The sequence below is a fragment of the Necator americanus genome, chromosome II, assembly GCF_031761385.1.
Source record: "Necator americanus strain Aroian chromosome II, whole genome shotgun sequence".
NCBI lineage: Eukaryota > Metazoa > Nematoda > Chromadorea > Rhabditida > Ancylostomatidae > Necator > Necator americanus.
The window spans coordinates 8480454-8492712 of record NC_087372.1 but is presented as its reverse complement, the minus strand read 5'-3'; the positions used below and the strand labels follow the sequence as shown (position 1 = coordinate 8492712).

The 12259-nt window shown below is 43.0% G+C and overlaps 2 protein-coding genes across 4 annotated transcripts; one reads left to right on the top strand and one right to left on the bottom strand.

The window, feature by feature from the left end:
• Positions 1-36: 36 nt before the first annotated feature.
• RB195_017172 (uncharacterized protein) lies at positions 37-900 on the top strand (the record flags this gene model as incomplete). Its single annotated transcript, XM_064184055.1, has 1 exon — positions 37-900. The coding sequence occupies one exon, from the start codon at positions 37-39 to the stop codon at positions 898-900; it is 864 nt and encodes a 287-aa protein (XP_064039936.1).
• Positions 901-1438: 538 nt separating this feature from the next.
• Positions 1439-12170, bottom strand: RB195_017171 (uncharacterized protein; the record flags this gene model as incomplete). Of its 3 annotated transcripts, XM_064184053.1 has the most annotated exons (13): positions 1439-1619; positions 2458-2516; positions 2654-2810; positions 4424-4599; positions 4667-4762; positions 4840-4932; positions 6897-7010; positions 7612-7752; positions 7830-7893; positions 8060-8104; positions 11867-11971; positions 12051-12069; positions 12149-12170. In XM_064184053.1, 13 exons carry the CDS (start codon positions 12168-12170, stop codon positions 1439-1441), a joined length of 1272 nt encoding a protein of 423 aa, XP_064039933.1. The 3 variants fall into 3 exon arrangements, with proteins under 3 accessions (XP_064039933.1, XP_064039934.1, XP_064039935.1); XM_064184054.1 differs by lacking the exon at positions 8060-8104; XM_064184052.1 differs by lacking the exon at positions 1439-1619 and having other exon boundaries at positions 2382-2516.
• Positions 12171-12259: the final 89 nt, after the last annotated feature.

The following is a 12259-nucleotide window of genomic DNA, read 5'->3' as shown; positions in this document are numbered from 1 at the left end:
CTCGAGAACGCAATGCGAAAGTTGGAATAGGACGACATGGGAGTGAAGGTTGATGGTCGGCAGCTACACCATTTGCGCTTTGCTGATGACATCGTACTGGTAACACCTAGCATCAGCCAAGCGGAACGAATGCTGACCGAATTCGACGAAACATGTGGATGCATCGGTCTTCAGCTGAATCTACAAAAGACGATGTTCATGCGGAACGGATGGGTCTCGGATGCCCCATTCACGCTCAACGGAACGAACATATCTGAATGCACCAGCTACGTTTATCTGGGTCGGGAACTGAACATGATGAACGACCTGACCCCCGAGCTGGGCAGGAGGAGACGAGCGGCTTGGGAAGCGTACAAGAGCATCGAGGATGTAGTGAAGAAGACCAGGAACACCCGGCTCCGTGCTCACCTCTTCAACACCACCGTACTTCCTGCTTTGACCTATGCTTCGGAAACCTGGGCATTTCGCAAGCAGGAAGAAAACGCAGTGAGCGTCATTGAACGCGCAATTGAGAGAGTGATGCTAGGAGTATCCCGTTTCACGCAAGTGAGGGACGGGATTCGAAGTTCTCTCCTACGTCAGCGATCGAAGATTAGAGACGCCGCCGCGTTTGCCAAAGAAAGTAAAATAAGGTGGGCCGGACACGTGATGCGCTTTAATGACAATCGTTGGACCAGAGCCGTGAGCGACTGGGTTCCCCGCGATATTAAGCGCACTACAGGAAGACCGCCGACCCGATGGTCAGATTTCTTCACGAAGTCCTTGAAAGAAAAATATGATGCTCTTCGTGTCCCACGCGAAAGGAGGAACCACTGGGCTACTCTGGCACGCGATCGGGACAAATGGAAGAATTACTGGCGCCCGCTCGACCAGTTCGAAGATCAACGGGAGTCAAGGTGATCAAGGTCAAGGTGGCAACGGCGCACTAATCCGACGCCGTGGGACCCGTCGCACCCCCTTTTTGAAATTTCGTGAGATACAGATAAACACACACAAGGACAAGGACTAAGCTTGTTATTATAGGTCATGATATTCAGGATAAATTGACTTTGATCTGTATCACCTGTGCTCCTGTTGTTCATCGATTTGCTCGAGCAGGCACCAGTAATACTTCCATTTGTCCCGATAGCGCGCAATTGTTGCCCAGTGGCATATCTTCTCGCGAGAGACTCGAAGAGCGTCGTTTAATGTCGCGTGTTATCCGGTCGCTTACGGCTCTGCTCAAACGATTGTCGTTGAAACGCATCTCGTGTCCGGTCCACCTAATTTTGCTTCCTTTGGGAAATGCGACTTTTGGGATCTCTGATCTCCGATCAGTGAAGTAGGAGTAAACTTCGAATCCTTTTTTCACTTGCATGAAGCGGGTTACTCCTAGCGACACCCTTTCAATTCCGCGTTCTATGACGCTGATCGCATTTTTCTCCTGCTTGCGAAACGTCTACGTTTCTGAAGCATAGGTCAAAGCAGGAAGAACGGTGGCGTTGAATAGGTGAGCACGAAGCCGGATGTTCTTACTCCTCTTCAGTACATCCTCGATGCTCTTGAATGCTCCCTCCAAGCCGCTCGTTTCCTTCTGCCCAGCTCGGAGGTCAGGTTGTTCATAATGTTGATTTCCCGACCTAGATATGGATTACTGAAGCATTCGGATATATTCGTTCCGTTGAGTGTGGATGGGGCATCAGAAACCCATCCGTTCCTCATAAACATTATGTGGTCTAGGTTCAGCTGTAACCGATCTTTTTACATGTTTCATCACATTCAGACAGCATCCGTTCGGCCTGATTAATGCTTGATGTTATGAGAAGGATTTCTTCAACCGTTCGCTCGTGGATGGGCACAAGTGTGGGGTGTTGCGACTGATTCTAAAGAACGCCGCGTTACGCCGTTATTTGAAAACGGTTGGGGGAAAATAAGCGTTTTTTCCGTAATCTACAACCCGAACTTTATATTTTCCCTATGGTTTTAGTATAATGTTAATTTAATGATATGCTGCTTGAACGACTTTACGCTCTGCGATTGAGCTTTTGTGAACGTCAAGGCGTTAGAATCGATTTAGAAAAAACAGCGGATTAGTGCCTCGTAGCGGGTGAAAAGAGGAACGGTGGGTATCGGATTTTAATTTAATGCTTCGAAGATAGAGCCTTTAAACACTATAGTGCAGTTGATCAACACTAGCGCATAAGTTGTCGGCAATCAGAGTCGAGATAAAAACTTTATTATTCTTTTCAACAGTCATGTAATTAGTCCAAGTATTGAAGACTTATCGATTAATAGCTTTAATAAACGAAAGAAAACATTAAAGCGCTTAAATGTTGCTTGGTTACCATATAAACTAGCTACATTACATTATCGATACATTCACTAGTATGGAGTATCGTTTACTAAAATCCCTTCGTTGCTTTGTAATAATCTTTGGTAAATGATTCGAGATGCTGGGTAACACTGCAATCAAGGTACTTCTCATTCTTCAGATGCAACAGTAGAACTTGATGAATATAAAGATATTGATGTTCGGTCTGAAAAAAAAGATTTTCTTCATAATACTGCAAGTTATGCGCTTTTCAGAGAAGAAATATAATAGTTTGAAGTAACTGTGACTATGAATCTGATAATGGGGTCAATCGCTATAGTTTTCTGCTAGGTGAAAACTCACTTGTATGCTGTTATTCCTTTGCTTACGTAACTCCAGCAAATAATTACAAATTTCTAGCAGTTGCTTATTCGTCTGCAATAGCTCTAAAGCATGCTGAATCAGCACTATAGAACCGGTTCTTCCAATTCCAGCAGAACAGTGAACAATTATAGGAGTACTGAAAAAGGCAATTATTGAGAGAAAATACACTTTTCTTTTGAAATACTCCTTGTACAGAAACTGCGACACTGCTCAGCTACTTAAATCCTTAGCACTTTCCTACCTTACAAACCCAAGCGCAATCACACGGTTACCTTTCACTAAACGAATCACGGTCGGTTAGTCATGTGTCATAGGGCTACATGGTGTGTCTCAGTCAAGTCAAGTTGGCGGTTAGGGCCTAAGTGATCTTGTGCTTGCATTGAGACGCAAGTAAATTCAGGGGCATCCTCTCTTTCTCTGCTTTGCCTCGTATTCGTACTATTCGTGCATCCGACACGTCGATCTGATCAGAAGCCTGCACTAATGCAAGATTGGGGGTGCACGACGGTTGAGAGCGAGTCCTCTCTAGCAAATGAACTTCAACTGCCCATTTTGAGAGTGCTTCGGGTCCTCCCATAAGATTGTGGGATCAGATGTTGGCATCTACAGGTTTCAAATTAGTTGCAAAAACAGCAGTAAGAGTCTGCTGACTCGAAAGGGGCGCCTCGTTTGGCAGCACCAGAAGTGCTTGAACCATTCAGACTGCTGATTTGATTTGCAATAGGGCGGCTTCAAACAATCGACCGTGTGGCTACAGCGGACCTCTAAGCGTCTGCGCCACACACCGTCCTTTGCAACGTTATTTCTGGTAATGTGGATGCTAAAATTGGTCCATACAGAAGAAAGTCAAACTAACTTCATACGGAATAATGACAAATGAGGCTATCCATGGATACTCGAAATTCCAAAACGCTTTCTTTTTAAGCTGGAAGTGGGAGTCGCTCGGTGGAGGGAACCATAGTTACTGTTGTACCAAAGTTCTATGCGGTATCCGGCGATGGCCTCTCTCATGGAAAATTCTCCTTTAGGAAGTTGGAGAAATCGGCTAAGTGTACACAGCTTAGAGTTAGGAATATCATTGACTCGAACGTTCTTTTCGTCCTAAGCCGGCCTATAGGAATACCGGCAATGAACAAAATTGAGGATGGAAATGATCGTAGTATGGGTAGTAGGGAATCCTTACGATCGACCCTAGGACGTCTGTACAAGACAAACTAAATGTTTTAACATTACTAGTAGGTGCTCGTCTCCAAAAACTCGTGCGGATACGTCGGCATACAGCTGCACGACAGCTATGTCCGCTTCTGCAATTCGAATAACAACCGGAGTACAAGGTAGTACAGGTGAACATGTGGTGAAGAGATTATTTGCGCTGTCCCTGCTGACCAAGAATTGGGTCATTGAACTAACACCGTTTTCTACCCAACATTTTTGTTTCTGCGTAAGATGGGTAAGATGGTTTTTCTCCCAAGTATGCAAGCTGTCGATAGTTTTTTTCCCTGGTCCATTAAAACGAGTCCTTGCGACATGATGAGTTACGTGAAAATACGGAAAATACGGATCTATCTTTATTGTAGCCAATAGTTTTGTTATTTTCAATTTCTTATTTTTAGCAGCTAAGAGCGCACCGGTTTCAACGGCGAATGTACGTATTGTCGCAAAGTGTTGTGAATAGAGAGCCACAGATCTGCCGTTTATACAAAAAAAGTACTGTTTACTGTCAGGAAAACGGTGAAAGATCAAACTGACGTGCTTTCTTTAAGTTTCCCCAATAAAGCTATTGGAGCAAGATCTGCCTCCGGAACTCCGCGATCTGGCCAGTCCAACCAGTGATAGTGTGTACAGGTGTGGATTGGTTGTCCAGGAACACTTACGTCCAAATGTGTCACTTGGATACGGATTTTAGTCTCAAAAGGAAATGGGAACTGTAACACAATGATTTCGTAAAAGTTACACGGTCCAAAGCAATTAATTAGTAATTAAAAATAATACCATTTCTTGTTTCCTGAATATAACGTGCACATCTCCATCAAACGAAAGTGGCGCCCCTTCTCGATTTGGGAAATACTCTGCACATTTATTAGCGTTCTGAATATTTGAGTAACTATGAAATTGTGACCTTTGAATTGGACATTCTATTTAGTTTCTGTATCTATTCGCCTAACCTGTTCAATGAAATTACACAACATAAGTATGGCAACACTCTTCTCCTGGACTACCATATGCCAGAAATCAGGGCATGTCTTCGGAAGTGGTGCCTTAATAGTACAAAGTGGTCATATTTACAGTGAACATGCTTCTAAAACGATAGAAGTGTCTTTATGCAAGGAAACCAACAGATGAGGATCAACCTCAGTGCATATGCAGTTTGTTCTTGTGGAAATTATTTACGAAATGGGCAATTATTACGAAATTTCATCTGAGTCCCCATAAGCTCTGACGATAGTAATGGGCAGATGAAACTTTCGCTCAGATATGTCACATCCTTCCGCTTGCGCACAACAGAATCACAAGTCCTATAATATAGGCGACGGTACTACTGTAGAGGATGGAGGTGTCGTGAATTACATGAGGTAGGTAGAAGAAATATTGAGCCATCGTACACATTGTTTTCCACGGTCCCCAACATTTTAGTTCACATCAACCTAAATCTTAGGCCCAAAGATATTACAATCTATCGTATCGATGGACGAAGATTATTGGCTATTCTGCTGACTGTATTGTTGAATGGGATACATTTGTTGAATAAAAATATAAATATCAAAAAAGTATTGGAAAAACTTATGGGACAACCTAATATAAAACTGTTGCTACAAAGTCTAATTGTATTTTGAACCATCACACAGAAAAATTGTATTTCCGGCGATAGCGGAGAGGTTTCAAGTGTTCAACCGGGAGCTATTGTTCTCATCTTTTCGGACGTCCCCTCTTCTACTACTATTACCACAGAAGGTCGAGGTCCTATCCTATTCTGTTCTTTAGGTCGCTGAATTTCCATATCTTGGTGGTCCATTGCCGTTATAAAGTGTTTATTACCTTTGCATTTTTACTCCGATTATATTGTAAAAAAAAAATTAGTTTCTCCTTGACTAAGCGCAATGTGAGAACAATCCAAATAACCTAGTTTTTTAAGATTTGTCATTTCTGACTTTACGCAATCTGGAGCCTACGCTTGTGTGAGTGGACCCCGCGGCTGTGGTTTCATATTTTAATCTGCTACCTCTGATTTTTTTTGGTGAACTAGTATTGTGTGACCGGCAATATATCCTCTACGTGGCGTTCATTTAGGCAGTAGTGTGGTAATTAAGGGGACTTTCATATGGCCAAAGTCTTAACGCCAGAATATCTAGGTCAGAAAGAGGGGTATTGAATTTTGTCTTCACAGAGGAGTCACCTTAGATACCGCCGTTGGGTTAGGTGTGGCCACTAGCCTACCTCATTCCCCAAGCTGTTATTCAGTTTCATGTTCTCGTGGTTCCGGATGCTTACGTGAGGGTGACCGCAAAACGTATGCAACAACTCGTTCATTTTCTTTCTAATGTATACACACTTATTCTCCCCTCTGCCTGCATTCAAACACACCTCTCGGTCGTAGGCTCAAACGTATAAATATAGTCAAGTTAAAACGACATGAAGCTCGGTGCAGATACTTAAAAGCATCACCCTACGAATCTGACCTGGTACGGATTTCAGGTGGAGTATTCGTATACGGGATCGTAGATTATAAAGAGGTGGGTGATTCCATCCATTTCTTGCTAATTGGCGTGAAAAACGGCCCGAAAGATGCGGCGTGTGCACACGACTGGCACGCTCCAATCGAACTCGATGTAAAAAAGTAGCGCGCCGGAACGCTGGAAGCCGTATCTTCCGGACCGTTTTTTACAGCAATTAGGAAGAAATGGACGGAATCATATTTCTCTCCATAATCTACGATCTCGTATACGAATACTCCAGCTGAAATCCCTACCACCTCAGATTCGTGGTGTGTTGCCTTTAAGTGGTCGGCTTCTAACGGCGCTGTAGAGTTGGCGGATGGAATCGAGGTGGGACCATCGCAAACTGCAGCGATAAATAGTGCTAGCAAGGATCCCACTTCGATTCTCACCGCTCTCGGCTGCTTTGTTGAGACGTAGTACTGTAACGTCTTTTCACGTTTTCACTTTTTCGCGCTTAGGGATGTTCGATTGTTACCAACATTGATTTATTGAGTTCACATGCGTACCTGAGTACATATGAACCTCTTTGGACTTATTGGAGTCGACACATAATTTGCATGTATGTATTGCACATTACCAATATTTAAAATAACACGACCATTGTCCAAGCAACCAACATCCTGCAACAAAAAAAAAAGTCAAGTCGAAAACTAAATACTTCTACTGATCTGATATTTTTAGTTAGGATTCTGTCAAAGAAGAAATCCGTCTCCACTATCCTTACAAACGTGTCGTTGACTTTCTTTTCATGATTAGATTGATCCAAAGTTGTGTACCGGCGAAAAGTCTCTTTACACCTTGTATATGCTGTAGATAAAAAATGCATAGGGTTATTGAAAGAAGGGTGATTCCGTCTATTTCTTCCTGATTACCGTAAAAAACAGCCCGGAAGATACGGCTTCGAGCGTTGCGGCGCACTATTTTCTACAACAAGATCGATTGGAGCGCGCCAGCCTTGTGCACGCACCGCATCTTCCGGGACGTTTTTACGGCAATTAGGAACAACTGGACGAATCACCCTCCTCTCCATAATCTGCGACCCCGTGTAGGAGCTCTCCACCCAGATTCATGGGGTGATGCCTTTAATAGGGCAAACTGCTGCCCCCAATCCTTTCTACTTCTGGATTTGTAGGAGATGTTTCCAGTTGTCATACTGATACGTGCAGGCAATAATGCGGATCCTATCTACCACCGGAGATTACCCAAGGTAAAATCACATACTTTGTATCTATTGCGTCCTAGCGGATTCTGTGCAACAAATTCAGTCATCAAAGTGAAGTCATTCATACGTCGCATTCCTTTAAATTCAGCTATCAAACCTTGTACACCTTTTTTTAATGTTTCTTCTACGAATATTTTAACCTGAAAATAATTCTATAATGAGATCTTGTCTGCATGCCTAGAGAATACTGTAAATATTGACTGAATCATCTTAGCACCTGCAATTTTTTAGCGTCTAAAACACCATCCGCGTCTATTGTACGATCCGATAACCGTGGAGTTCTAAAATATAGCACTACAGTACTTCGCCTTTTTTATTCGCCTGTTGTGATGTCGCCCTAGTTCTCTTCTTCCAGGGTTCTAGAGGTGAGTAGTACAATGCACACTCGATTAAATGTTTACTTATCCAAGTTTGGAGTTGTTTTTGTTTCTTTTAAAGAGAACTTACTTAGGCCTACTTCGTGTTGGTGTTGTCATTGGTGTTGGATCTTCCCTGCAAGGTTTACAAAATTGATTGGACTAAGAACCACAATCCAATTAGTCTCGACTTATGGTGTGCAGCTGCGTACAGAGCGAGGTGGTTTTTAAACACTCGAAGCAGATGCCTTGCAGTCGAGAAGGAAGAGTTTAGCGATCCCTGAGTTTATGGAAAGATTGTATTATTGAACAGGTGGAGCAGGGCGGCCTGCTGGTCTCCTCAAATTGAGGGCGAAGAAGCGGAGATTATTTTATGTAGCCACTTTCGAGGACAGTGTAAGATGTAGATGCTTCCCACATATCATTCACCTTTATTCCATATTCACTTCATAGCCAAGTATTCCAAGAATCATATAATATATATAATCATATAATCCATAATATTCCAAAAGTAGCTAAACAATCGCCCATGCGGCTTCTTCTCCGTGCTGCTGAATTTTGTCATCACCGTAGAAAATGCTGCCAAAATCTCCAATCCGTACATCATGATAGGCCAACAGTTGATAGGTAGACACGCAGCTTGAACTCGTGAGCAAGGGGAGTCGACCACAAAGTGCGTTGTTAAGAAGCAGAACAATGCAGAACGAATGCGAATGCAGAACATGTCTTGGCGCATCACTGTTAGATATGCTGTCATACCCACCGCTGTTCTTCAGCATACATCACAGGTAGCAGAACTTACGAATTCAAATGACTACCCGCCTACTTTGATTCCCACTGAAATCAAGGTAGACTTTATTTCTCAAAGAGACCAACATCTGCTTACACTTATAGTCGTAAACTGAGGCTGCAGGTAGTTGCGATACGCGGTCGATGACATTTTGATATTTCGTGCTGCTTTTCACAAATATCATATCGTCGGCGAATTCGAGATCTGTCGAGGGACGTCCCGATGGTGTTAGGATGTTCTCGGAACGACACAGATCTCCTGTCCTTTGCATGATTTCATCGACGGAGAAGGCGAGAAGATAGCCTCGATGAGGAGAGTCGAAAGCTGCTTTGAAGTCCATAAAGGCTAATTGCATGGGCTTCGAGCAACGCTCCCAGATTTCGATCACTCTCCTGACAATGACTAGCTGGGAAGTTGTAGATCTACCAGGACGAAAGAAGGCTTGCTCATCGCACGTTGTTTCCCCACGATGTTTGATTAGCCGGTCAGAATGATTAGTTTCACGACCTTGTAGATAACACACAACAACAAGATTCATAAATACTTTCTCGGATCTGCGATGGATAAGTTTCGTGGAGTGGAACTACGATAACGTCTCTCCACGAGTCAGGTATCCTTCCGTCGATCCATATTGAACGAGTAATCTTTGCAGTTTATGAACCTAGATGGAGAAAGAGTTTTCAGCATTTATGTGCTAATTCCTTCATTTCTACCGGGCTTTACTTCTTACATCTTTTAGATACAGACGAGAACCTCTGATTCTACCGTGGTTCCTCACTGATCGCGTACGTCGGTCGCTGACGTCGTGCTCGAATGACGCCTGCTGGTCCTGCTGGTTTCTCCAAATTGGTAAGACTGCTTCACCGACAGCGACCCTACTAGCGGTGTTGAGGAAAGAAGAACATTTTTTCAATGTGCCACCATACTGTCTAGGTAAAGCATATTCTTTCTTGATGGTGCGATGATGATCTTGATGACGAGCGTGATGATTATCCGTTTAAGAACCGTTAGAGTTGATGAATACGCTTGATTAAGGTCACCAGACAGAATTGTCTGAGGTCTCCAAAGTTTTTAAATGCAACGTCCAATGTCACCTTTTAGTTAAGTTGGCCGTCCAACCTTTAGTACATAGATCAATTAGTACCTGTAGCGTTCTTATTAAGGGGAACAGATTTTATAAAAGAACTTTCCAGCTTCCGTTTGAAGAAAACGGCCGCTTCTCTCTGCCTTTCACGAAAAGGATTTATGCCATTTTCATTGCCGAAAAAATGATTGCGGAATTCTTTCTGTTTTGACACCAAGAAAATATGGTTTCCTTTTTGGTTGACGTGAATTGATTTACGTGAACTAATAGATAAGCAAATAAATAAACGAAGTCTTTGACGTATCAATCCGCTTGAGATGATCCAAAGCGTTTGACTACAATTGGAAACTTTATGAACGCGTGTTGGTCTAAACAGTGACGGAAAGAGGAAGCAGCCGATATATCAAGTCAGCGTTTTATGAAATAAACCAGTCTGAAAGGCTAAAGCCGGACTACAGACTTTCTGTGGTGTTTGCTTCACTCGCCTTTACTGATCAACGAAAATTAATATTGGCGCCTTTTTCTGTGAAACTAAAACTTGCGTATCTCTTACAATCTTGCTTCATCTTTTTTATTATAACTAAAGGCGAAAGATTTCATAGTCTTCTTTCTAAACGCGTCAATTCTACATTTGGAGAACATTCAAACTTCAGCTTCAAACACTCCTTACTAATATCTCATAGACAAAATTTAAAAGCATTACTCGAAATATGGATTTTCCTCCTGTTTTCCCCCAACAGTTATCAAAGAATGATGTTTTGGCATAAAATGATGTGAACATCATCCTAGTGATAAGGATAACGTTCTACGTCAGATCATGTAAACTGTTCGCTACTACTTAAGCAGCCGTTTGCATGCATGTTTCCACTTTCTGAGGAAGGCATGCTACCAACTTGAGGCGGAGGACGAAGAAAGAGATAGACACGCGGAGGATTCATAAAGGTGGAAAGCAATGCGCCCAGTGGCCACGGCTATGGAGCGGCTGCAACCTTTAGCGACAGGCATACGAAGTTATCGTGCACCAGTCCGACACCGCCAGACCCGTCGTAAACCATTTTGTAGCTATCTGACGCTGGCGCACCAATCCGATGCCCTGGGACCCTTCGCAATCCACTTTGTAGCTATCTGATGCAGGGGCACCAATCCAACGCAGTGGGACCCGTCGTAAACCATTTTGTAGCAATCTAACGCTGGCGCACCAATCCGACGCCCTGGGACCCGTCGCAATCCACTTTGTAGCTATCTGATGCAGGGACACCAATCCAACGCAGTGGGACCCGTCGCAAACCATTTTACCGCTCTGCGACGCCTGTCGCACCCTCTTTTTGGAATTTCGTTTCACACATATACACAAACCGACATACACATACACGTGACAGACTAAGCCCGTTATTATAAAGCATGATAAATACCGAAATCATATAGGGTGGTTCACTGGTGCTCCTTGTCAGTAGAAGAGATGAACTTTGGCAGAAGTTTGACCTCTCTATACCATGCATATCAACCACAATATTGGTAACCACGATATTGATATCTTGGTTATCAATATCGTGGTTCCCTTATCAAGCTTTTATAATATGCCGTCACGCATCGGGGAATTCGTTGATGGAGATTTGTGATAATCATTGGATTCAGTCTAGAGGAGTCGCCGTGAATTGGTCGAAAAGCACTGCATTGCGGAATACGGTGGTACTTATCCGTAAGTAGTTGGAAATTGTTACACAGTAGTATCAACCGCGGTTTCTGTTTATACCAGTGGAAATGAAGTGTGATGAATGGCTAGATTTAATTCTTTGGTCACTACAGGATATAAGCAGTGGTTACAACAGCACTTCTAGAACCACTTTGACCAGTGTGGTGTACGGTAACTCTCTTCAACTACAACACTCGTTTCTGAACAACTACAACGTCCGCCTCACGGAATGATCGATACGAGATAGAAATTTCTTCAGCTGCTCAGAAAAAGGTGCTTTAGCAGAGACAATGAAAATGAACGCTAAAGAGAGAAAGAGAGGGGGTCTCACTTATTCTCTCCTTTCTGTCTCGATTTTCTACCATTTTTTAATCCGTCCGGTTCTTCAACTGTTATACCTCTTTTCCTTCTTCCTTTCCGCCTTTTCTTTCTTTTTCTGAAAACTCATTTTTATTCGATCCGATAACCTTATCTGCCCTTTTTGCCAGATTACAATGACTGCTATTGAAACTCACTCTGCATCTTTCTCCTTATCTGAAAATGTTCAATTTGAGCTTTAATGTACAGGAATTGCGCTGCTCAGCTTCAGCATATATGAAGAACTAACAACAACCTTTCCTCCTTAGTGCAAACATTCGGCATGCGTGGTCGAAGAGAGAAGTTTGAATAAACCATTCCAATCGTTTTCCTTTAGTCCTATCAGCTTATTGTTATCCGAATGGAT